The 26,710-nt window shown below is 42.2% G+C and overlaps 1 protein-coding gene across 10 annotated transcripts in view; it reads right to left on the reverse strand.

The window, feature by feature from the left end:
* Positions 1-466: 466 nt before the first annotated feature.
* The window catches only part of HMGB1 (high mobility group box 1), a 129,898-nt gene continuing 103,654 nt past the window's right edge, over positions 467-26,710 (reverse strand). For 4 of the 10 annotated variants that reach the window (XM_072719939.1, XM_072719940.1, XM_072719938.1 and 1 more), the window contains exons 2-6: positions 9,936-9,993; positions 4,273-4,435; positions 3,896-4,041; positions 3,214-3,388; positions 467-2,158 (exon numbers count right to left, since the gene is read on the reverse strand). In XM_072719939.1, coding sequence (XP_072576040.1) covers positions 1,982-2,158; positions 3,214-3,388; positions 3,896-4,041; positions 4,273-4,422 — 648 coding nt within the window. In that variant the 5' untranslated portion in view covers positions 4,423-4,435; positions 9,936-9,993 and the 3' untranslated portion in view covers positions 467-1,981. Of the gene's footprint in view, positions 2,159-3,213; positions 3,389-3,895; positions 4,042-4,272; positions 4,547-5,910; positions 6,049-6,638; positions 6,830-9,935; positions 9,994-26,710 lie in introns of those variants that run through there. The other 6 variants (XM_072719941.1, XM_072719942.1, XM_072719936.1 and 3 more) reach the window with 4 other exon arrangements.

The following is a 26,710-nucleotide window of genomic DNA, read 5'->3' on the forward strand; positions in this document are numbered from 1 at the left end:
TTAATTGGATCACTTACTAGCAACAGATGTTGACAGTTGTGCTATAGCTAGAAGCAGAAACATCCATGTAAGGATAGGGACTTGCTCCTCTGTACTAAAAACTTGATTAATTTTTACACAATCATGGCCTTTCTATGGAGGTCCTCCATGGATTTAGAAAACTGATAGACTTACCACATTTTTTAATCGCACATGCCTTGTTTTGAAAAACTATCTTGTTTAACCCAGCATTCTGAAAGTAAGTTTAATTTTTCTGCATTTATATATATATATATATCATCCCCTGAGAACAGTTTGACAAAAATTGTTATCATTAACCTATTTATAAACCAAGTATTTTTACAGGGAAAAACTTTGCCAGACCTTATACTTGCTTAAATGGTGTTGCTAAGAGATACTACTGAAAAGATGAAAATATGTATATAACAAAATCTTAAAATCTTAAGTGAAAGCCATTTAACTAATATTTAAAACCTCTGCAATTATTAGTTTATTAGTATCATCCAGGACTCAGATGTTCAGTATTCTTCCTGAAATTACATAAACAAATGCAAATGGAAAGAATCCAAGTCAAAATTATATAACAAAACAGCACTCCATCACAAAAGCGTGTAAAATTACAAGAACGCTATTTTAAAACACTGGCACTTTAAGAGAACGATAATCTCAAAAAACCACAAAATTGCCAAATTGTTCCCTAAACTGCTAAGTAGATAAACATGACTCTAATGAATGAGTTTGGGTTTTGTAAGAAAAATCAAATTCGAATCAGATAAATCATACTGAAATACCAAGTTTTAAGGGTCTTCTTCCTTTAGGTCTATTTGACTTAAAGGAGCAAACTCTAATATAGGAAAATATACTTGATTTTAAATGTGGCATACATTTTAGAAGTTGGCCCAATTAATTAAAAATACCTTTAATGGAGAGTCAAGTTTCCTTAGAAATCCACATTTAGATAAATAGAAGACATTTACAGCCAGCACTTTTTTTTTTTGTTTTCCAGAGCCTTTGCTGGGACTAATGTCAACAAAACATTTAATATGGCAGTCTTGTATTTTAAGCTCACGCTTTTGGGGATACATTCTCAGGTCTTCTTTAATGTGGGAACTGCAAATATAACTGCCATTACATGGTAATGGGAGTTAAAGAATGTAGAGTCCTCATGTAAAGATTAGAACATACTTTTCTTAGTCCTTCAAGGACAGACTTTCAAAATGATTGATTCTACTAATCCCATGCTGTGAATAGACTGGTTACTCTTCACTTTATAAATGTGACTGGGCTATGTGAGATCTGGTATCAACTGATCAAGATTTGAGTTTCAGTTATGGATGAAAACTGTCTCAATTCGACTTTTATTACCCTCATGAGTATGCAGGGTGCAGACAAAAGCTTTCTATCAGCTAACTATATGAAAAGATAAACACTGTAATAATCCATGTGATCCAAAATGGGCAAAAGCAAGACTAGCTTCCCCTCAAGAAGAAAAATTTCAGACCTATGAAAAGGACAACAATACTAATAAAAAAAATTGTATTTACTTAGAAGCATTCAGAATGTCAACAAAACAGCTGCAACTTTTTTTTTTTTTGCAATTACAGAGTGGTATTCAGTTAACAGAACAACAATTATTTCGTAGAAGCTGCATCAGAGACAACTGAAGATGAAAAAACTACCATCCCCATATATAACTAATTTGTGCTGTGCACCAACAAGAACCTGCTTTAAATTTCCATGCCAATTTACAACCCCCATACTGTACCAGGCAAGGTTAGTGGCTATTGAAAATACCACCAGGACAGGGCTATCTAAAGACACATTCGGTAGTGTGTTAACTATACAAAAAAAGACACTGTACAGTTTAAAAACAAATCTTACACAGCCTTACATTTCAATTTTTTTCTTTAAAAGGAGTGAGTTGTGTACAGGGGGGTTAAATGCTTTATAGACAAGAAAAAAAAACTGCGCTAGAACCAACTTATTCATCATCATCATCTTCTTCTTCATCTTCATCTTCTTCATCTTCTTCCTCCTCCTCATCCTCTTCATCCTCCTCATCTTCCTCCTCTTCCTTCTTTTTCTTGCTCTTTTCAGCCTTGACAACTCCCTTTTTTGCCGCATCAGGCTTTCCTTTAGCTCGGTACGCAGCAATATCCTTCCAAGATAAAGGCAGGAGAAAGTGGAAGAAAAGACAAAACAGTTAAGTAAGGGGAGAAAGAAAAGTAACACTGAGGAAAACTCAAGGAAAACATCAAGATCTCAATTACACAAAAATACCATGTATCTATACACTCACCCCAATTCCGTAAATAAGTAGGACCGAGGGAAGCAAATAAAAATACTAGGAGATAGTTGCAATTAATAATCTATAACTCATGGAATGACATGCTCTAGTTTTTGCAGTGTTATGTCTCACTGAAGTACAATTATGTATCACATCCTAACTTTATTAAAACTAGAATGTAGACTTTGATTAAAGGGTAGACACTGCCACCTTCTGAATGCAAAACAGCATTCTACAGGTTTATATCAGACCCTAATCCACAATAGAAAATTTTGTCTTAAAAAAAAAAAAAAAAAGGTAATTTGCCAGTAAGCATGCAGTCATGTTCAGAAACATCTACAAATCAACATTTTCCCAGATAACTAAATAAGCTAAAATGCAACTTAATATTCCAACTCAAAGTATAGGAGCCATAGCTTTCTCTTTATCAACTTACTACTACACAGATCAACAGACTTTTAACTTTTCTTTTTAATTAAGTTGGGATATTTCTTTGTTGTTTAAGTAAAATAAGTATTTTAGGCTAGGTTTACGAAGGATACAGTCTGTATTACTTTGCCCAGAATATATTTATGTTGCATGTCTTATAATTTAACATAGGTAATCATCTGACTCAAAGTGACCACCAAAATTTTCACAAATTTGGAAGTACTAGAGAACACAAACAACCAGCTCAAGTGTATGCCTTTGAACCCAATTAAAAAAAAAAAGTAACAATTTGATCTTTTGTACTCTTTGAAAGATGGAAAAGAATTAAGACTACAGTCACTGGCATACTGAACGTAGTTGTTAATCTAAAAACTGCATTACACCCCAAACTTACTTAGAATTCCACAAGAAAATGAGAAATTGAAATGAGCTACCAAGAACAATCTACATCTGGCGTACCTTTTCATCACTGCACCGAACAAACCCATACTTCTTACCTTTTCATATTTTTCCTTCAGCTTAGCAGCCTTCTTTTCATAAGGCTGCTTGTCATCTGCAGCAGTGTTATTCCACATCTCTCCCAGTTTCTTTGCAACATCACCAATGGATAGGCCGGGATGCTCTCCTTTGATTTTTGGGCGATACTCAGAACAAAACAAGAAAAAGGCCGAGCTAAAAAGAAATTTAATTTTAGGATTTTAAGTTTACTATCTAATTGTACTGTTCTATAAAAGCCGCTTCTAATTTCTACCAGGTACCCAACAGGGTGTGGATATTGTATGCCTAATGTTCTTCATAACCAAAGTTTAATTTGCAGCTATTTAACTTATTCAACTAGCTATTACTACTTGAATGTGTACTATTGATAAATGTTAGAGCTCCAGAAACAGCTCTGCAAATCGCTAAGTATTTCAGATAAACAAATAAAAGAATGTTACATTTAGAAGATATATTAAGTGAAGGAGGCAAGTGTCTAATCCAAATGCTCTGGCTAAAACTCCCATTCGACAGGAATTTTACTTGCAATATTCAAATATACCAATGTGAGACACTTACCAGCTAAGAAACTTTGATTTTACACTCTAAACCCACAAGGTGGCTTGCTAAAATTTCTATCTTATTCCAAATGCAAAACCCTCCTTGAAAAAAAAAAAAAACCCTCCTTGGCAAGATACTTACGGAGGCCTCTTGGGTGCATTGGGATCCTTGAACTTCTTTTTTGTTTCCCCTTTAGGGGGGATATAAGTTTTCATTTCTCTTTCATAACGGGCCTTGTCCGCCTTAGCCATGTCTTCAAATTTTCCTTTCTCTTTAGCAGACATGGTCTACAAAAGAATTATTTGTAAACTTAAGTAGATAATGAAATCTTAATAAACTGTCCTCAAAGTACTGAAGTATAAAGACTAAATAAAACCAGTTTCTTTGCTAGTTATCCTGCAGCCTGTTCTAAACATCACTACTCATGTTATGCAAATAGCACCTACGCTTTTAAAAAATCTTAATTTGGATTTAACATTTAAAAAATCACCTCCTTAATATTTTTCAAGCCCCCTTACCTTCCACCTTTCTGAGCACTTCTTAGAAAACTCTGAGAAGTTGACTGAAGCATCTGGGTGCTTCTTCTTGTGCTCCTCTCGGCAAGTTTGCACAAAGAATGCATATGATGACATTTTGCCTCTCGGCTTCTTAGGATCTCCTTTGCCCATGTTTAATTATTTTCTAAAAAGAGATAAAGTAATGTTTGACGTTAGCAATGAAATTATGGCACTTTAAGAGCACTTCAACTTCGTGGGGGAGTGAATGAAAACCAAAGTATTGATTATTTAACATAGCAGTGACATTAGCCTCCTAAACAATCCTAAACAAGAAAATGGCAGTGATGGCCAATTCCTTTAAAAGGCTATGCCAAGCAAAACAAAACAACAACAACAACAACAACAACAACGACAAAAAAACCAGTCCTTCAGTGTGAGCTCAAAAAAGTGTAGACACAATGGCATCCTCACGGTATTCATTACTCATCTGCCTGTATCTGCTCCAAATGAACACCTAACCGGTCACTTAGAAACTTTTTAAACGTACAAAAACCATGTTTAATCCCCCAAACCAAAGACCACAAAACTAACGCTGCCGGCTCGTGGATCTGCATCACAGAAGGAATACACATGGACAGGAGCTCAGTGGGTAGACTTTTTCCAAATCATGGGCCTAAGTCACCGTCTACCTGAAGTTTTCCCAATGGGGACTTTTAAAAATACTCTCTGCACAAAACTTTGCTGGGGGGAGGGAGGCGTAGGAAGCTCCGGCTCGGACCCAGGCCGGGGGGTGGCGGCGGTATTTGTGCGGCTGCCACCGCGAGGCAGCCTCGTTTCCTATCGGTTTGGCCCCGAGATGTATTTCAGTTCTGACTAAACACGTCCGGTCTGAAGTTTCTTCGAGTAAACAAGGATGAGGGACAAAAGCCACTCCTGCTCGCTGCTCTGCCTGCCCCCCCCCAACCACCAGGGGAGTATTTTTTTTAATAATCTGTGGAAGTCGGGGCGCCGCTCGAGGCGGGCGCCGCACACCTTCCCGCCACTCGGCCCCCACCCCCCGAACTTCGGTGGCGGCGGGGCGGCCGAGCCGCCGCGGGGCCGCGGCCCAGCCTCCAGGCCCCGGGCCGCCCGCGCCTGCCCCGCCACGTGCGCCCGCCCGTCTGCCCGCCTGCCCGCCGGCGTAGGCCCCGCAGGCCTCCCCCATTTTGTCAGCTCGGCGGAGGGAGAAGCCCCGCTCGAAATGGGGGCTGGCTCCGCCCGCGGCCGCCGGGGCCGCCGCGCACGGAATGGCCGCTGCGCGTCTTCCCCGCCTGCGCCGCCGCCGCCGCCGCCGCGAGGGCGAGCGCGAGCGAGAATATGGCTCCTTCCCTTTGTGTGTGTGTGTGTGTGTGTGTGTGTATGAGTGAGTGTGTGAGTGTGAGCGCAGGCGGGCGGGGTGCGCGCCGCGCTCTGGCGCACACACTCGGCCATTACAGCCGGGGGGGAGGGGCGGGGGGCGCGCGGGCCCGGACCCTCCCCCTCCCGGCCCGCGGGGGAGGGGGCCGCCCCGGGAGGCGCCCACCGGCCCGCCGCTCCCCGGCCCCCTCGGCGTGGGCCCGCGCGCCCCGGCCGCCCCCGCACGGAGAACGCGGGGCTGGTTAGAGAGGAAAAAAAAGTTGCCTCGGAACTGCTGCGCCCAGGTCCCCCGCCCGCTCCCGCCCGCCTTGTTTTCTCTCCAGCCAGCAGCGCCGGGCCGAGTCAGCCATGTTCCAGCGAGCGCAGCGGCGCCGCTCCCCCCGCCGCCGAGCCGCCGCCGCCGCCGCCGCCACCGCCACCGCCGCGCCCGGGCACAGGCCGGCGGGCTCGGCCCCGCGCCGCCGCCCCCGGCCCACCGCGCCGCCTCGCCCGCAGCGCCCGCCCGCCCGCGCTCGCCGCCGGCGCCCGGCTCTCTGCGGCGGCCAATGCAGCCCGTGGAAGCGCCGCCGCCTGCCCGCCTGTCCGCCCGCCCGCCTGCCCTCCCGCCGCCGGCCCCGCCGCCCGCCGCCCCCCGCGCACGCCGGCCGCTCGAACACTCGGCCCGGGGGCCCAAAACACGTTAAAAAATTTTTTTTTAATTAAAAAAAATTTTTTTTGCGCCAGTCAGCGCGGACGCCGCCGGGGGTGGAAACTCGCGGGGCTCGGGGTTCGCAGCGCCTCAGGCAGCCTGTGGGCCGGGGTTCCGGCGCGGGGCAGGGCTCCCGGCGCCCGAGAAGAGCCTCGCTCCGTGCGCAGTTCCCCCCACGGTCCCCCCTCATTTGCCTTTGTGTGGATCCTGACCCGCCGGCTCCCGGCCGCGGGGATCCGGCCACCGCGCGGGGTGGGGAGCTGCCGGAGGCGCTCTCCCCGCCGCGGCGCTGCCCCAGACTCACCCTCAGCGAGGCACAGAGTCGCCCAGTGCCCGTCTGGCTCTCACTTGCCCCGGCGCTGTCTCTATGGAGCTCAATGTACTGCAATGGCTGTGAGAGCGGGAGCCAGACGCAGCCTCCTCACTCTCTCCGCTCTGTAACATTACTCTCCAGCCAGCGCGGCTCCTATTGGCTACCGCCAACTCACGGGGCTCGCTCATTGGCCCGATACCTCCCATTGTCCTGACCAGAGCCCGTTTGCTATTGGCTGTCTCCGGGGACACGTCATCAAGGATTGAAACAGCGCGCAAATCTGAATGTGTGTGTATGCCGGGCAAAGAGGCTGAGGCGGGAGAGGCAGAGGCAGAGGCAGCAGCTGCTACGGGAAAGCAGAGCTCTATGGTGTATGTGTGCATGTGTCTAACCCAAGCCAGCCCCACACCGGAGCGGCCGCCGGAGCGAAAAGTGCCTGACTTTTCCACAAGTGTCCCCAACTCCTCAGGCAAAAGAGACACTCACAGGCCTCCCCCCCCCTTCTTACCCCAAACTCACTTCCAAAGCCATTGAAATAAGAGGCCCCAGAATTTTAACAGACCTTCAAAAGTGAGTGCGACAGTTTGAGATCACGTCCCCTGAAAATTGGGGTATCGGCTAGTGCAGAGGGGCAAAGGCAGCCAAGATTCGAGCCCCTCAACAGCATATGGTTGCATTACACTTGAGATCTCTGGAAAGGCAGGGCTTTTCCTGCAGCAAAGTGACATGATCCAGTCAGCCGGTTTTAAAATACCCCATTTCTGGGCTCATAAGCTGTAACGTCAAGCTTGCTGAGCAGCTGAAATCTTGACTCACTGAACAGGCATTCAGTTTCACTCTTTTTCTTGGTTTGATCGAGTTTCACAGCATGTCTAGAACTTTTTATTTAAATACAAAGCACTGTCTTAACTTCCTGGAAATCAAATAATTATCCCATGTAATTAAAGCACAGCTACTTCGTTTTGATATGGGGTACTCTAGCAGGAAATGTTTGTGAGGGCCTGCTAGAATTAGCAAATTCATTAGAGACCACATTTTTGCCTGTTTGGCTATTTTATTTGACTTGGTGTGGATTACTGTTATAATCAAACGAATCCTTGTGATGCTATCTTTCCCTCCCATCACACCACTTAGTGCATCCATGTAACTGCTCTAGGATTACAGCAGTTGTACGTATATTGTTACCCGGAGGATTAGATGCAGGCAGAGAGTGCATATGCCCAAATCCACAGGCTGTGGTTTCTCTAACTCGCCAAGCTGGCTGGTATTAATAGACATACTTATTATGTCTGTAAAGAAAATGTACTAGCTATAATGGTCAGTTCTGAAGACTATAGTTCTATTGGTCTTTTATGAAACGATTATCTATTCCTCCTTAGCCTAAGCAGACCACACCCCTGTTCAGTTATAACAGACTTCCCCTTTTTCACTCTCTAATGGTGTGTTTATAACACTTCTAAATCCACCAGCCAATTCCTCCCAATGTAATAGATCAAAGTTAAAAACAAATCATTTTATTATGTTAATTCATTTCTTGTATCTACTCAAAGCATCCATAACCTAATGTATTTGCTCCCATTTATTAAACTGTTTGAGAATAGGCTTAGATAACCTTTCCTGACCTATGGTTTTAATGCTTACTCCTTTTTTAAAAAAAAATACATGACTGGTCTCAGGGATTATAGTCTCACTGAGTGGACAATACATGGCACATGCATATGAAAATGAGTATAATATTAAAGGATATATAAACTAGTATAACGTATGCACACTAATTAAAAAGTAAACATCTCAAGGTAGCTTTTATATTATTATCTTCACATGTATTTACTCTTGTCTGCTTTCCCTATGAATCAAATTTTGCGCTCTATTCAAATCTAGACATTTACTTCAATTCTGCTTCACATTCTCAGGGCCTATATTACAAAATATTCATAAAAATTGTTGACGTTTTAAGTGGCATCCATGATACTAAAATTTGACTATTATTTGAAGACATCACCACCAATATTTTGCAGGAGCAATGTTGGATTTGCTTTGTCCCAACCACACACTTTTACCAGTTTTCTCTAATAGCTTGCTCCCCAGACTAAGTTCACGATCACAGAACCATAGGAAAGCAATGAGCCCACACAGGTTTCTATTTAAGCAGAATGATATGGTGAGGGATAGACACTGGGTTCAACTAGAACTGGGTTCAAATCCCAGCTGTGCTACTTAGCTGTATAATTGTAGGCAAGTTTTTTTTTAAATCACTTTGCGCTTCAATTCTCTCAGCTATCAAATGGAGGTGATCACAGGGTTGTAAAGATTAAACTTTTTGTTCAAAGGTTTCAGATTATGTCATGCTGATCCCTTCAAACCCATGACTTAGAAAACATCAAGTGCAATTAAACTTGATTTTTTTCTCGATTATTTTAATTTTATATGAGGGCAGTGGTTGCAAATCTAATTAAGCTTTTTTTTTTTTAAATCCTAGTCTCAATACTCATTCATTCTAGTGATGATGCCTTTACATATTCCTAAGTGTAACAGAAGCCATGTCAGAGAGAAGAATATAAAAAGTTCCACTTAAAGGCACAGAATTTCTCATATTTGTTTTTCCATGATTTAGGCAGGGAAAAAAAAAATTTTTTTTTTAAATTTATGATAGTCACACAGAGAGAGAGAGAGGCAGAGACATAGGCAGAGGGAGAAGCAGGCTCCATGCACCGGGAGCCCGATGTGGGATTCGATTCCAGGTCTCCAGGATCGCGCCCTGGGCCAAAGGCAGGTGCTAAACTGCTACACCACCCAGGGATCCTAAACTTCTAGCTCTAATTCTGCAACCTTGATGTTCACTTATTCATGATGTTAAACCCCTTCCTTCTTTAACACGAGTCCACCAGGAATTGGCATATATTTTACTTTAGAGTTAGTGGGTGTTTTGTCCTAAATTACAAAGATAGCTAATTCAAAAAGACTGACACTCTCTCCCTACCTGATTTAGCTGACTGAATTACAGATCTTCATTAATATAGTTTATATCCTTCCTGAAGCCGCCTCAATCTCCTCTAGGACAGGTGAAACACCTCTCTTCTGCAATCCCATAATATTCTGCACATTAATTACTGTGTTCACAAGTGCACTTATCCAGTTATATGCCTGTTTGTCCTATTGCACTGCAGTCTTTGAAGGCAGGGACCCTAGCTTAGCTTGTATACCAAGCACCTAGCAGGGTGCCTGGCATCTATAAGCACTAAATAAAGTCTGCTGAATAAATGAATTAACAGCTGAAAGAGTACTTACTGCAAATTATTGTTTTAATCTTCCTCTTCCATCTTTGGAGATAAGCATTTGGGTCTCTCTAAATCAGAAGGCAGGAAAATAGAATAATAAGTAGTAAGTAAATGTTAGGATACTAAGTTTGAGGCAGATGCCAATTGCACCTCATTCTTATAATTTAAAAAAGGGGGACATGGGGTTGGGCTGGAGGGGATCTTGAATTTAGATAAACACATACATTTTCAGCATTTAGCATTTTCCAAATAGGCCAAGGTTATTCCTTCTTGGATATAGTGAACTATGGCAAGCCAAATAAGAATTTGTCACAGAAAACTGCAAGAATGTCTGCCCAAAGGTTGCTTCTAACAGGTATTTAAAACTTAATTCTAATATTAAAAAAAAAAAAACATAAAATGCAGATGGGGATGTTAAGTCTTTGGCTGAAGGATACTGATTTTTCCCCAGTGCTAAAGTCAAGCTAGGTGAGTTCTCTTATTGTCTCTCCTTCTTGAAAAGGGCCAGGTTCTGAAAAGGAGTAAAAGTAATAAACCAAAATGTCTGATGAGGTCAACCATATTACAGATCATACATACTTAAAATCTTTTTTTTTTCATGAAAAAAAACAATTTTTTGGGGGGTGCTGAAAATAAAGAAAAGAGGAATTCAGAAAGAGACATGTTTGTGAAGTCTGGACTACAAGCTAGGCCACTGATTTCCAAGCCTCCCAATCTGGGTAGCCCCCTAAGCTCTGTGCTCCATTTCCCCAACTCTTACTTAGGACTACTGATACCTTATCTAACTTGAAAGGATGTCGCAGGATAGGCACAAAGCAAGACTAGAGGTGGAGGGCAGAGAAGTGGTGGTATATTTGTCAGTGTGTGGAATCAGGAGAACCTGGTCTGGAATTGCTTAAATACTTCTGCTCCAGCCTGAGTTTTGTCTGAATGTGACTTGCAGGTGGGGAGTGCAGCGGCTTCATCTGTGGGCTGCACTGATGGCTGAGGCAGAGAAAACAGTCCTGAAGCTAATGTATGCCAATAATCTCTCTAGAATTGGAATATTTCACTGATAAGAAAGAGATATCATACCTTTTCTTAAAAAGATACCTTTTCTATGGCTACTAAAAGAATGGTATACATTCAGAGGGGAAACTTTATTAGTAAAACCTTTATAAAATGATGATCTCAATTAAAAAAAGATCACTATTTTAGGTCTTGATCTCAAGATGCACATCAACAGACCAAATTCAGCTGCTGTATTGAAAGTGTCATAAACCTTAAGAATAAATGTTTTAACACACCTACGAGGATGGCTATAAGGAAAAAGATGACAGCAAGTGTGGGTGAGGATGTGGGGAAACTGGAAATGTCATACACGGCTGGTGAGCATGTAAAATGCTGCAGCTGTTTTGGAAAACAAAGGTTAAATCCAGAATTACCATATAACCCAGCAATTCCCACTCCTAGGTATATATCCAAGAGAAACAAAAACATGTCCACACAAAAACTTGCTATAAATGTTCACAGCAGCCTTATTTGTAATAGTCAAAAAGTGGAAACAACCCAAATGCCCATCAACTGATGAGTGGATAAATGAAATGTGGTATATCTATGTGGCTGGATATTACTGGCAATGGGGGAAGTGAAGGACTCATTCATGCTACAGCATGGATGAACCTTGGGAACATTAGGCTAAGTGAAAAAAGCCAGGGGCCAAAGGCCACATTGGATTCCATTCACATGAAATGTCCAGAATACAGAAATTTATAAAGATGGAAAGTAGATTAGTGGTAGCGAGGAGTTGAAAGTGAGTTGGAAGAAGGGGAGTGATGCTACTGGTTATGGGGCTGTTTTTAGGAGGATAAAAATGTTCTAAAATCAGATTATAGTAATGGTTGTATAACCCTGTGCCTATACCAAAAATCACTGAATTGTATGTGACTTATAGCTATCTTTTATAAAAAGGAATAAACGTTTTCTGAGTGGTTTTGGCTAACCAAACGAACATAGAAGGGGATAACAGAACTCTACCTACTAGCTAATTTTGTCCAGTCCTTTCCTGCTGTTGCCCCTCATGTTGAACACCTTGTGACAATGGTGGCCTTCCTCTTCAGGTGGAAATCTCATCTATTATTGGAATTATATATTATGTGTGTACGGTGCATTTTTGGTACAAAATAATGTTAAGAGCACTTCCCAAGGGTACCTTGGGAGGTTTTTCTCTAGAGCCTGGGGTGACTGCAATAAAGCAGGTGAGCCATAAAGGTTAGGTCAGAGTGCAAACTGGCAGGCCTCTGGCCTTATCTGATGCACGGACGTTTCATTTGGCCAACACAGTGTTTTTAAAAGTTGGATTTTTTCCACGTTAAAGAAATCCAGATATTTGGCTTCTTTTGAAAAATCAGAGATCTGAAAAGCTTGCATCCACATTTCGATAGAGTGACAATCTTGCAGCATGAATAGTGGCTGCCTCCTTAATGGGGGCATATGTCCTGTAGTTAGCCACAATCCCCACCACTACCTAAGCTTTCTACTTGACTTTTTATCCACTCATGCTACCTGCCTAGCCTGTCTATAGGGATAGACACTTGAGCTTGCTCATCCTGAGTTGGGTCCTTATTAAATTATGGCTCTGACTTGTGATTCTGCAATTTTCTTGATTAGGGATTCCTTTCATAGGAAACACTTGTTATCACAGAGAACACAGGGGGTAGGAAACTGAAGCAGAGGGGTTCCTCGGGTGAGAAATGGAACCATTTTGGGTGATATCATAGGTAGCACGTATTCTTGATGAGGAATGAGGGAGGAGTCTGGCTATGCTGCAGAGGATGTCTTATAGACAAAAGACTAGAAAAAATAAGCTTTATTTATCATATGTCTCCTATGTACTGAGCACTACACATAGATTTCATTTAATCCTCCACAGTGAGCCTACAGGTCAGGATGCTTATTGCTTTTTTTTTTTTAATTATTTATTTTTCATTGTGTTTTATTTTTTAAAAATAATGACAAGGAGGCTCAAGAGAAATTTAATATATTCTAATATAAGTACTACCAGCAAATTGATATTATTACTTATCTCTTTATTGTTGCGAGAAAGCAACAATATTGACCCAGTTCTGACCCCAAAGCTAAAGTTTTCTCCACTAAGCCACATGACCTTCCAGTTATTAGCTTAGCTAATAAAATTTTTAATAAGGTCACATTTTCCCACCTAAGTAGCCACCACATCCTCATGGGAATCCTGACTTGAGTTTACAGCTTTGGCTTTCAAGGGTTTTGGATGGGACCAAGACAGTTTGTATAGACAACGTTTGAGAAAAAGTTTCATGAAAAAATATCTACCACTGTTGTGATACAGTCTGACTTTTTTTCCTTAAAATCCTAAATTTACTTCCCAGCCCATCAGTGGGCCCCACAGTTTGCAAAACATGCATTAGAGCTATGGTCAATAAGCCCCATTTCCCATCAAGGGTGCCATCAGCCTTAGATGACAAGAGCAGGTGCTGCTGGCTGACTGAACAAACAGGACTGAAGAGGGAGGGAGGGAGGGCTGGGAGACAGGCCTAGCATCCACCACCTGCAGCCACAGCCTCCCAGTACAGCAAACCAGTTTGGCACCAAGACTGTGGGGCTGTCCCAAACCCAGAGAAAGACTCTGGAGACAGGAAAAGGGAGGGCTTTGCTCTGCTAGGGAGACCCAAGACAAAAACTAGTGCTCCAGGACAGAGGCCTCTGGGAAATGCAAAGAAGATGCCCGCAAATCACCCAGGCCCAGGAGAGCCATCCATTGCAGCCCTGATAAATATCATCCTCACCTGGGTGAGATTCCCTACCTTGGATTGGCCTCTAATGAAAGTGAGAGGCCAGAAGCACAGGAGTCCCTCTGCCAATCAGGAGCTGGACTGCTTGGGAAGGTGGCCTCACGTCCCGAGGGACCAGGCATTTTGTTTAAAAATCACTGAGCGCAGGGTGCCTGGGTGGCTCAGTTAAGTGTCTGCCTTCAGCTCAGGTCCTGATCTCAAGTCCTGATCTCAAGTCCTGATCTCAGGGTCTTGGGATGAGTCCCACATCTGGCTCCCTGCTCAGCAAGGAGTCTGCACCTCCCTCTCCTCTTTAAGCTGTCAAATAAATAAACAAAAACCACTGAGCTCTTAGAATGGCTTGTGGGGCTAAAGAGAAGGTGATTGCTGCCCCATACCTGTTGTTCATGAAGATGTTAATTAAAAAAATCAACAACAAAAAAAGTGTATGCTTTTTCTGAAAGGTTGCTGTTGATCTTTGTTCTAAGGTTTTCTTTTGACTTGCAATGATGGGAATGAGGAAGTAAGGAAGGCGATAAACCGATTTAGTAGATTCTAATGTAAGTACTACCAGCAAATTGATACTACACACTCAGAAGTGGAACTGATTTGGAAGCATTCATGGTATTTGACCAGTGATTTTGCTCCTAGGAAGTATTTAGAAAATAAGAAAGTAGTAAAAAACGCAAAAGTTTGATTAAGAATATTAACTGCAGCATTATCTATAATGTGGAAACAACCTACATACCCAATGACAGGGGCTTGGTGAAATAAATTCTGGTCCACCATTATGACGGATTACGAGGATGCTACCATCTAATTGTTATGAATATAAAATTTAATGCCATGGAGAAATACTAATAATATCTTATGAAGGATCCCTGGTTTGAAAAAAAGTGTGTATGTAAATCCAAAAAAGAATGGAAGAATATACTAAAAAATGTTAATAGTGTTTTCTTTTTTTAAAAAGATTTTATTTGAGAGAGAGTGTGTAGAGCGAGCAAGCAAGAGAGCACGTGTATTGGGGGTGGTGCAGAGGGAGAAGCAGGCTTCCTGATGAGCAGGGAGTCTGATGTGGGGGCTCGATGGGGTGGGGAGGGCGTTGATGGGGGTGGGGCTGGATCCCAGGACCCTGGGATCATGACCTGAGCTGAAGGCAGATACCTTACCCACTGATCGACCCAGGTGGATTTATTTATTTATTAGCATTTATTTTCTAGTGCAAAGTTATCTTTGTTGGGGTGCCTGGGTGGCTCAGTGGTTGAGCATCTGCATTCAGCTCAGGTCGTGATCCTGGGGTCCTGGGGATTGAGTCCTGCATCAGGCTCCCCTCAGGAAGCCTGCTTCTCCCTCTGCCTATATCGGTGTCTCTCATGAGTAAATACATTTAAAAAAATCTAAAAAAAAAAAAAAAAGTTATCTTCGTTTTCTCCCTAAACTCCTCAGTTTTCTACAATTTATATATCTTCTGTAACTAGCAATAAAAGCCTCAATTTTTTTTAAATAAGAAATTTGCTAATAAAAGACTCAAAGATTCAGATCATTTTGAAAAATTCAGACTTCATTATTCTAGAAACTCTTCCCTATAAGGGAAATACACACATATATATGCAATGTGTACACATATATATAGTAGCTATACTATATATATATATAAATCATGCATATTTATCATAGCGTTGCAGTAAAGGCATCCCCATTGTTATCAAAAGGTGACCACCCTGATAACACAAATCAGAATTAGGTATCTTGGAAGGAAAAGCATCAGAGTCTACTTGAAATAACTTTTACCTCTCGAATCTATTGATGTGTCTTCCTCAGGGGATAGTCCTTCTCCCCCCATAATTCAGTCCCCAGTCAGCTTTCTGCTTCTCTTCTCTCTTAGAGATCTAGGTGAAGACCTCATGTTGAGGCTTAACCCCCATCTCTAGGTAAATGACCCTAAACTCCCCTTTCACCCTTAGGCTCTCTCCTGGACTCCCACCACTTACCAGTTTCTTTTAAAAAAAATATATTTTATTTATTTATGAGAGAGAGAGAGGCAGGCTTCATGCAGGGAGTCCGATGTGGGACTCGATCCTGAGACCCCCGGATCACACCCTGGGCTGAAGGCAGTGCTAAACCACTGAGCCACCCAGGGATCCCCCACCTACCAGTTTCTCAAGCTCACCTGCCTACTCTCTAGAGCACGCCTCTTTCTGATTTCCCCACCCACTCCAGCTTTCCCAGGTGGCTCCAATTCTAGGAGTCTGCGATTCCCCCTTCCAGTTCTTTCCTTGCATTAAGTTCTTTAACATCTTTGTCACAATACTTTGAATCATTTCCTTCCCCCCCTTTTTTTTTAAATATTTATTTATTTATTATTATTTTTTTTAATTTTTATTTATTTATTATGGTCACAGAGAGAGAGGCAGAGACACAGGCAGAGGGAGAGAAGCAGGCTCCATGCACCGGGAGCCCGACGTGGGATTCGAACCCGGGTCTCCAGGATCGCGCCCTGGGCCAAAGGTAGGCGCCAAACCGCTGCGCCACCCAGGGATCCCTTTTTCCCCATTTTTATTGGTCCTAACTCTAGTTCTGGCATTTGTTATTGTGTGGTTCAGAAAAGAGAGTTTGGAACCAGACCCCATAGTTTAAAAATCCTGGCCGTGGCACTAACTAGCTGTGTCACTTTGGGCCAGGTGAATTAACCTCTCTGAGCCTCAACTGCTCCTGTAAAATGGATAATACTCCCCTTTGAAAAGGGAATATTAAATTAGCTGAGTTTAAGTTAGCTCATATACATAAAGAGCTGAGCCTAGTATGTAAATTGCTTAGAATGCTGTAGATGATCAACAGATGTTGGCTGTCTATTTTTGATTACTTGAAAAACTGGTATTTTTAATATTTTCCTAATGCATAAAAACCACTGCTTAAAAACTTTCTATTTAATTACAACATTTTCATCTAAATTAACTACATGATCCTCACCTGGCCTTCAGGGCCCTCCCTATCAAAGCACATTTCTCTCTGCTTTCCCTTCACTGCTTGCCTATTTTCCAATCAACCTGGACCTTGTACTCTCCTTCTTTCGAGCTTCTAGTCACGTTGTTTCTTTTGCTGGGAGTCCTTCCCCCACCTCTGCTGAAATCCAAACTATCCTTTAAAACCTTCCCAACCTTTTTTTTTTTTTTTTAAAGATTTATTATTTTATTTGTGAGAGAGAGAGAGAGAGAGAGAGAGGCAGAGACATAGGAGGAAGGAGAAGCAGGCTCAATGCAGGAAGCTTGACGTGGGACTCGATTCCGGGTTTCCAGGATCGTGCCCTGGGCCGAAGGCAGGCGCCAAACCGCTGAGCCACCCAGGGAATCCCCCCCCTTCCCAATCTTTTATAATTCTCAACTTGGTGAGCTTTCCTTAATTTTGGAGCTCTGATTTTCCAATGGTCCTGTAGTGTCGTGCATAGGACAACAATCTATTTAACATTATACCATTTGTAACCTATATAAACATCACATATTATGCTCTCTTCCTCGTGTTTCTCCAGCACTTTGTCCATCATAGGCACTCAATATTGACTGAACGTAAAGATGAGGTTCAACTTCCTGTCTACACGTATCATGTTTTTGATATTCAATTTTAAGAGATGATATCTAAAATTCCCTTGCTAATAAATTCACAGATTAAATTACATTCTAGTATGTTGACTTTAGGGACATGGAGCAAAATGTATTTTGTTGTCATTTTTCTGGTCAAAATCAATTGATATTGGCAACTTCATGTTCAATTCTGTTTAGGTTGGCCCCTATCTTGATCATTTATTTGGGGCAATGTTTTTATGAGCTGTGCCTTAACAGATTTTCTTTTTAGCTTTTTACTTGGTGAGGGGTTGTTATAGTTCATAAGCTCGTAAATATATTCATATTTTAATTCATGTATTTTACTAAAAATCTTTAAAATCGAAACAGTAACGCCAAGCTTCTAAATGGTTGCATTTGTGTGGCAACAAAGCTGCTTTTGGAGTTTCACACACATTTTTTTCTCCATATTGTCAGATATCACAGAAGCTCATAAACTCCCCTAAAATGTTAGCATTGTTCTTGCGTAGAAAATCTACTTTGACACCAAAGTGTGTGTTTACTGAATTCAAGGAATTCAATGTAGCTTTTAGATTTGGAACGACAACAACAACTGGTTTGTACCAGTTTAGATTTGCATGAAAGTACTCCAGGATTTAAGTGGACCAGTCGGTACCCTAGGTGAACTGGGTGGTGGTAGAAAGAGGAAAGCCAAACAAGCTCCACCTGCAAGGTCCCTGTAAGGACCTACTCTCTTGTGTTTTGGTCATTCGCACCCATTGTTGGTTCCTTTTACTGTCACCACCACCTCCCCACCCATCCCCGCCACCCTCCCTCACCCTCTCTACGCTTTTCCCACCCTCCTCTCCCAACAATGGTTGCAGCTTCACAAACACAGTGCTTAAAACACCTAGTTCCTGGGATTTATATTTGCCAAGTGGCTTTGGGGGAACAAGCTTTTCTCAAGCCTAAGCATCAAAAGGCACTTATTTCAACACTTCAGGGAAAAATAGTAACTAAGGAAATTAATAATCTCATCCCACACAGAAGAATAGATTTTTGAGAGGCTACCTTTATGGTTTCCAGCCTCTCTTTTAAAAGAGGTAGAATATTAGTCTCTTCAATCTTTTTCCTTTTGTGTCTTCTTACCTTACCAACAGAAATGTGGGTAGGGTAGGTAGAAATGGTATCCTGACCTAAGTAGTATATGGTGGCAAGTTGTCTTCCTAAGCTATGTTTATTAATGACAGAAGATTTAAAGAACATTTTATGTAGCTATTAAAATCCCAGTAAAAAGCAAAGTAACCAAGTGGCTGAAAGTGAACTTCATCTTTCTCAGAGGGTGTTTTTTTTTCTCTTTTTTTTTAATGGGGCAAAATAATACAAATGAGCTTAGAAAAGGAACTACTAGGACAACAGAAGAAAGAATGCCAAGAAGGGGTAGGGGAGGCTGTAGAAGTGGAAGCCAGCGCCAAAGACTGTTCCACTCAAAAATGTTCCCTAAATCCATCCAACATCTAAGAAAGGTGGCCTGAGGGAGTTTGTGAGCCATAAATGCAAGAGTTAGATGCTATCTATATCCAGGAAGAGTAATAAGAAAGAATTTACATCCATATCTCCAAAACCTGAAACATTTGGAGAGGACTCAAGGCAGAAGAACCTGAATTTTTTGAAAGTGAGATGCCAATCGCATCATAGATTCAAACTGTAAGATTCAAGGACAAAGAGTGGTGGGGCAAAGTCAGCCTATGAAGAAAAAGAAGCTATCGTCCTACCCATTGGCTGGCCATTCCAGCTCCATTCAAGTATTCTTAGTCTTTTTAAATGTGCTACCATAGACACACATGATTGTCACAAGCTGCAGGTTTACAGATATCAAGGCATTTGAAGGAACTCTTTCAGGCAAAACTTCCACTCAGAAAAGTTGCTAAATTGGATTTGGATTCCTTCCATTTTCTCCCTTTTCTCTCCATTGTCTAAGAAATTAAAAGCAACAACAAGAGCAAACCAGTTATCAGCAAGATGGTAAAGGTAAGAGCAGCATTTATTAGAGAGGAAGGCTGTATTGTTTGGACTGTTTAAGTACCCATGGATGGGGTTTGTGGGGGCAGAAATTAACGTTTATTGTGCATCTACCACCTGCTGGACACCAGGCATGCTTTATTTCATTATAACTCTCGTGGCAAGTCCTTGGAGTTGATGCTTTCCTTGTTTTACAGAGGAGGGAATTAAGGTTGCTTAAGGCTTACCCAGTTGGTCTCTCTGGCTCCAAAGCCATGACACCCTGTATGGATGTCTCCTTATACTCTCTGCTTTGGCACCCCAACACATCAATCACAATGAGAGACATTCCAAAGGAAATGAGGAAACCGATGTTCTTTACAACTTATTGAGGAGAAATCCTAATGGAACAGGTAGGTGATGGGTCAGAGACTCTAGCCAAGGTGTAGTGCCAGTACACTTTGCCAAAAAGGTAAGTGGGCCAAGGAGACACAGAAAATCCATTTCATTCTTCAGATAGTCCTTTATGGTTCTGGGTGCACCATGACTTAGAAACTTGGTGATACTTTCGGGTAGCCATGAAGAGTCGAGACTTCATTCACCTCTGCACTCACCATGGACACCCTCTCATGGTGCTTTACCACTCAGTTATCCTGGCTCCCAAGTCCACTCATTTCATCACTGATTCCTCTCTTTCCCTAACTCCCAACCATCAACAAACCATCAAGTTCTGTGGATCCTGCCTCTTTCATTTATTCCTCTGATTTACTCACTTCTGTCCGTTTCAAAGGCCACGGTCTTAGCTGAAGCTTGGTCTACTTAAACAATTTCTAACCATCTAATGTCCCTGGGTCTTGGCTTTAGAAAACTCCAGGTGGTTTTTCTTCTGAAGTAAATATGATCACAATATATCCCTACTTTAAAAAACCCCTCCAGAACTTCCCATTGTCTGCAGAACATTCAAACTCCTTAGCAGAGCATCCTAGGCCTTTCATGGCCAGCACCTGCCCCTTTCTCCAGCCCCATGCTCTATGGTCTCATCATCTTGAACCATTGGAAGGTCCTGAGATGTATATGCTTCCACAGTCACTTGCAATTCCTTCGGTTATGATAATCTTCCAATGATGCAACTTCAGCTTGTCTTTAATCATAGATGTCACTGCTTCCAGAAGCCTTCCTTTACTACCCTGATCTGTGCCCAAGCCTGGGTGTGGCATTCCCTGCAAAGCTCCTACTCCACTCTTCTGATCTCGGCATGCTCTCACCCAGGCCTGCAACCATCCACACTTCCACTCTGTAAGTCCTTCTGGGGCAGGGTGTGCTTTATTCACCATTTTCCTCAGCGTTTAGCCTAAAGCCTGGCTTATAGGAGCTACTCGATTCATGAATAAATGCTTACATATAACCAAGTGGAGAAAGTAATTAAGAGATGTGAGTCTAATCATGACTTTGCCACTAACTTCTGTAACCTGCTCCTAGAATCCATGGTAAAATGAAGTGCTGTTTTCCCCTCCTTTAAAAAGGATCTTCACCTTGTTCCTCACTCACTATCCCCCACTGACTGCTACCCACTCCCAGGAATCAGGATGAGTATGAGAGTTTATTTTTTATTTTATTTTTTAGAGGGGAGAGGGGCAAAGGCAGAGGGAGAGAGCCCCCCCCCCCTTTTAAAGACTATTTATTTGAGAGAGAGACAGAGAAAGCACAAGGTGGGGGAGGGGCAGAGAGAGAGGGAGAAGCGGATTCCTCACTAAGCAGGGAGCCTGATGCAGGGATCATGGCCTGTGCTGAAGGCAGGCAGACAGACTCTTGGCTGACTGAGCCACCCAGGAGCCCCAAATCTTTTTAAAGTTTTATTTGTAAAATAAATAAATACATAAATAAAAATAAAGTTTTATTTGTTTGAGAGAGAGCATGCAAGGGAAGGAGCAGAGGAGGAGCAAGGGACAAGCAGACTGCACTGCACACAGAGCGTGATGCGGAGCTCGATCTCAAGATCATGGTCACAGTCATGGTCAGGATCATGACCTGAGCCGAAATCAAAAGTTGGGGGCTTAACTGCCTGAGCCACCTAGGTGCCCTGACAGTTTTTCAGAATTAAAAAAAAAATGACATGCAAGTGGCAATACACAGGGCAATCTTCAATTCTGTAGGTGATTCCTCTTCAAGGTGATGAAGGGCCAATGGCATAAACCACCAAAAGATCTCTCAAAGCTCTGTGAATGGGCAAAAAGTGGAAGACAGGTATTCCTGTGGCCAAGAGTAAAGTATTTGAGCAAAAAATTTTCAGATGTACTTAGAAGATGATGGACTGTGAGCTCCTATTTATAATATAGGAAAGGCATCTTGGGGCTACACTGTGGGTAGCCCCAAAAGGCACCACCTCAGGGGGCTGGCTGCCATCACAATGCCACCAGACTGGAGTATCATGAAGAAACAAATGGAAAACACCATAATCCTGCCTTCAGTACATACTGCTTCCTTCAGAGCTGGGGTGTCCCTAGAGATGGGTAGCAAAGACAATCAAGCATTTTGAGACTTTCTAAATAAAAGTAGATTAACAAAGAGAAAAAAAGACAGTAGATCTGCAATCAGTAAAGCTGAAGAAAAAGAGGGAGTATGAGGAAGTTAATTCAGTAATAGACTGAATGGCAGGCGAACCTGGAAGACCAGAAATAGCACTGCTTCTCAAAGTGTGACCAAAGTAATTTAGGGACGATTGTGGGGGAAGTACACTCTCACGGTGGTGTTTTAAATAGTATTGTCCATTTACCATACTATTCAGTAGCAGTTTAAAGAAGGTTCATAGAATTTTATTATTTTATTTTTTTAATATTTTATTTAATTCATTTGACAGAGCACAAGCAGGGGGAGTGGCAGGCAGAGAGAGAGGGAGAAGCAGACTCCCCACCGAGCAGGGAGCCCGATGTGGGACTCGATCCCAGGATCCTGGGATCATGACCTGAGCTGAGGGCAGATGCCTAACTGACTGAGCCATCCAGGTGCCTCAGTTCATGGAAGGAATTTTAGAACATGGTTATAATCAATGCAGCTGCTCCCGCATTTTAGATGAAGGAAGTAGGCCCAGGGAACTCAGAAGTAGGCCTTGCTGGAGCTCATACATCACCTTATGGCAAAGCTACATATTAAACCCAAGACTTCTCACGCCTAGCCTAGTTAATGCTATTTCCTTTAGATTATTTCCTATAAAAAACACTGCGACAGACGATAGAGCCCCAAAATAGAAAAGTTGGGAGGAAGGGCCAGATAAATAATATATTGTGAAGAAAAGCCAACATGTCGTGTGCAGTAACCCTCAAAGTGTGCGGCTGACATGGGAGAGAGCAACACTGTTTTCTCCCAAAATAGCCATTTGAACTACTTGTCAGAGGCAAAAGACTAGCCTGGGTGACATGCAGATCCATAAACTGATTGGCGTTTCTCTCTCGGAGCACCTATTCCTTGGACTCCAATGATCTGCACTGGGGGAGAGCACAGGCTGGTTCACTCACATGGCTGCATTCCCTTCAAGGTTGGATGTCCAAGCCAACTGCAGCCACTCTAGGAATGTTGAGGTCAATGGAATTCTACCAACACTTGCAGGGTGGGGAGGGGAGACAGCTGCCAGCGGCAGTGGATGGAGAATGGGAGGGCCATCCATCCCAGAAAATTCTGCTGCTGCCTCTGTGGGGAGTATGGTAGTCAAGACGCTTAGTACCCAGGCAGACTGGGAGTGGGAAATATCTTAAGTATTCCAGTCCTCCCCTCTTGGCACTGCAGGAGCAAGAGAGAGAATAAAGCAGAGGAACCTGTTGGACAAGACCGTTGAGGCCACTCTCTTGTTGTTGGAGGCTGCCATGGGCTAGAAGAGGCCCGGAAAGAAGAGGAACAGAGAAATGAGCCTGGGCTGGAGAGACCTGAGTGCATGGGATGCCATTTGCCAAGATCTCCAAGCAGGTGCTGGGAAATACTCTCTGATCATGCTTCTGCTTCGCATTCTGTGCTGGGGTGGCGGACACAAATGCTTCGAGACAACGTAATCCCAGGTAGAAAAGAAGGCTGCTCAGACAGATGCACGCTGCTACAGAGGTGTGCAGCTAGGGATCAAGTCCCCAAGTCTGGCCCCTGCAGGGAAACAGAGTCCAGTTTCACCTTTCTCTTCATGCTGGTCTTCTTTCCTCTGATTCGGTTTATTTTCATGAAAATATGGTGGTACTGGGAGGAAAAAGAGATACGTGGACTAGGATAGTGAGAGATCTGAGCCTGGAGTTGGCGGGCAGAAATAAGTGCAGGTGAGTGGGGGATGTGTGCGTGTGCCTGTCTGGGGGAGAGGTGTTGGTGTCCTTCTCTGTGACACCTTGCACAATGAGGAAGTGTCTACAACTGTTAACAACAGCTATCCACCAACAGCTGGGACTCCGCGGTGGCCAGGGCCTATGTTCTGCCCCCGAGAGGTCTGCATTGAGCACTTGGCCTGGGGTCCTTATCTGCAAGGAGTAGGATTAAGTATTTAGCACAGAGCAGACTGCAGGAGATCGCTTTTATGGCTTTGTAGGACACACTTCTTGAAGTGGTGACCGAACGTGACGCTCTTTCACAGGTTTTTCTCAGGATGGGGCTGGGACTCATTGGTCTATATGCAGAAATTTGCAGAAAAGATAAGTATTTGACTTGAACTCTGATGTGGAGATTTCGACCAAACTGTACATAAACTTCATACAACTCTGATATCTAAGACATATGATATTTATCTTTTCGTTGTAAGGAAGAAGCTAAATGACTACCCTCCACCCCTTACCACTCTCCCTTCTCTTTCAAAAAGCTGCCATATCTAGTTGATTTTACAGTCTAAAAAAGGTTGCATCACATTTGGTATTCCCTAAAAGGGAAATGGGAAAAAATTATTAAAAAGTGCAGAAAAACAGTACTGCTTGCTTAGAAAATAAGATGTATGAACCCTTAAGAATGGGAAAACACCAGCTACTATGGCTGGGAGAAGACATTTTGCCAAATTTAGAACCCACTTGAAAATCACGGGTTCTAAGTTTAGAACTGAACTAAAAAACTTGAGCTCACATTGCATTTGGCATCAGTTAAAAAAAAAATCTAAGATACTAATTAAAGGGGAAAAATTTATACTCTTAGTAGTTCTAAAAGCTGGGAATTATTTTCAAACAAATTCTTTATTGGCTCAATGGAGGGACCTGCACTTAAAAAAACCTTTTTTTTTTCTAATTAAATTTCCTTACAAAATAATGACTTAAGATTGAGGGGGGAAAAAAAACCACGTGGCCAGTCTTTCAAGAGTTACAGAATTGTTGTGTAACCTTTGGACCCCACCAAATACATGACGTGGTCTATAAACTTGATGTTTATACATAAATGATGTCCAAAATGGAAGTAATTATATCCTACTACTGGCAAACTTTAAATAATAAAAACACAATTGGAAACCCTCATTTGAAACAAAACAAAAACAAACTACTACCAGCAATTAGTTTTATTTTCTAATTTGGATGCTAAGACAGAAATTGCAACATCATGAAGAAATGTATCAGAATTGCTATGGAGATAAACTACAAAAAGTTCCAGATTCAAAATATTCAAAGTAGGAAATCAAGAACTTGTCATGAATAGACAATGCTTAAAAAGCATCCACTGACTGATTATTGAACATCACATCTGAAATTGATGATGTACTGTATGTTGGCTGAATTTAAATAAAAATTTATAGTTGAGTCTCTGAAAATACCTCTGGTTATGGAGGAGATAAATAGAACTTGGTGAAGGTGATTTACTTTAGTAATTAATCCACACATTTGTCTGTTGGATGATGACTGAAGCCAAGCTAAAAGCAATCATTTCAATAAGGTCCAAATTAGGCAAATATCAATAAATATTTATTACTAAAAAAAATCCATTGGCTCACCATGATTCAAGGCAACTAACAACTTTTGCAATTATAGAAACTTAAGGTATCTTATGCCATCCTCCACACACCTACCATCACACACACACACACACACACACACACACACACACAAACCACAATAGCCTAAGAAGAGGACCTGAATTCAAATAATTAGACAAAAGGTTAAACGTGAACATTTAGTGTAAATATTTACCAAAAACACAAATGTTGGAAAAATTTTTTTTTCCTTTCATCTTACGGCCTGGGAGTTTTACTACATTTTTGAGGACCTTTAAGGGCATAGGCTTAGCAAGTAGTGGATGTGACACTCTTCAGAAGATCATTAACAGTTTCAAACACTGTAACTTTAACTTCCGAAGACTCTTGTTGAAGGCTATAAAATCAATTCCTGAGTTGACGTTTTCTACCAAGAAGATGTAATTGTACTCATGGAAAGAGGGTCAAAATCTAAAGTGTGAAAGCAAAAACCAAAAAGCAACAAAAAACCCCACTGCATGTGTAAGTGGAAAAGGATTTGTCTAGAATATATTTCTAAATTTACTTGTCATTAAATAAGCATAGTGAAGCAGTCATTATGTCCTGCTCCTAATAGCATGTGCAGTTCTCATTAAGAGATGTTTGCCCAAGTTGGAGTACAAACTTAGACTCTCTGTCCCCAGGCCCCATGCTTCTAAATACACATTCTTCAACATATTCTCTATCCTTTTAAATTATCCACTAAAATTGAACTTCATATTTAGTCTCTTCCACTCTTATGTCCTCAAAACTGCTCTCATACTGATTTTAAACTCTTATTTATAATAAATTGGACTAGTTTCTTCTTTCCTCAGGCCATTATACCCAGATAAATGTAGGGAAATAAAGAGACCCTTTATGGGAACAAAAAGTATTTCTTGAACCCCTATGACATGGGCCGGGCACTATTATTAGAGGTGGTTGAATCCATTTCTGCCAAGCACTTGCTTCTCTTGGGCTCTAGAGATAGAAAGGCCCACACATCTACACCAGTGCCAGGAAATCACAGCCCGTGATCCTGGTTCCCTGAAAGATGACTTTTTGTGGATGAACTGGAATAAGAAAAGGCTGGGTAGATTGCCAATGTCCAGATTCCTGATTGTCTTTGCAGAGAAAGTTCCCAGATCCTTAAGTTGTCTTCAGGCACTTTGAGTCCTTTAACCTGTAAAATTGCTCACAGAAATAATATATGAATAAATTTAGTGTTGTAAACAATCAGGTCCCCAAAATACTTTGTGACATGGTGCATTTGACCAAGTCTACACCAAAGTTTTCATATTTTCCTTTGCCTCATTGGTGTAGGTCTTGCCTCTAATGTTAACTCATAAGAAATATGTATTTCACTCAAGAATTTAAGAATTGACAAGCAAACCTAACAGAGGTAAGGAAAGATGCTTTTCTCCAGGGGCCAGGCAGAGATACAAGGCTAATATTCACCAAAAAGGTATTCCCTACTTCAATTCCCTACTTGAATCATCTCACTAGATAACCT

This window comes from Vulpes vulpes, chromosome 9 (assembly GCF_048418805.1).
Source record: "Vulpes vulpes isolate BD-2025 chromosome 9, VulVul3, whole genome shotgun sequence".
Lineage (NCBI taxonomy): Eukaryota > Metazoa > Chordata > Mammalia > Carnivora > Canidae > Vulpes > Vulpes vulpes.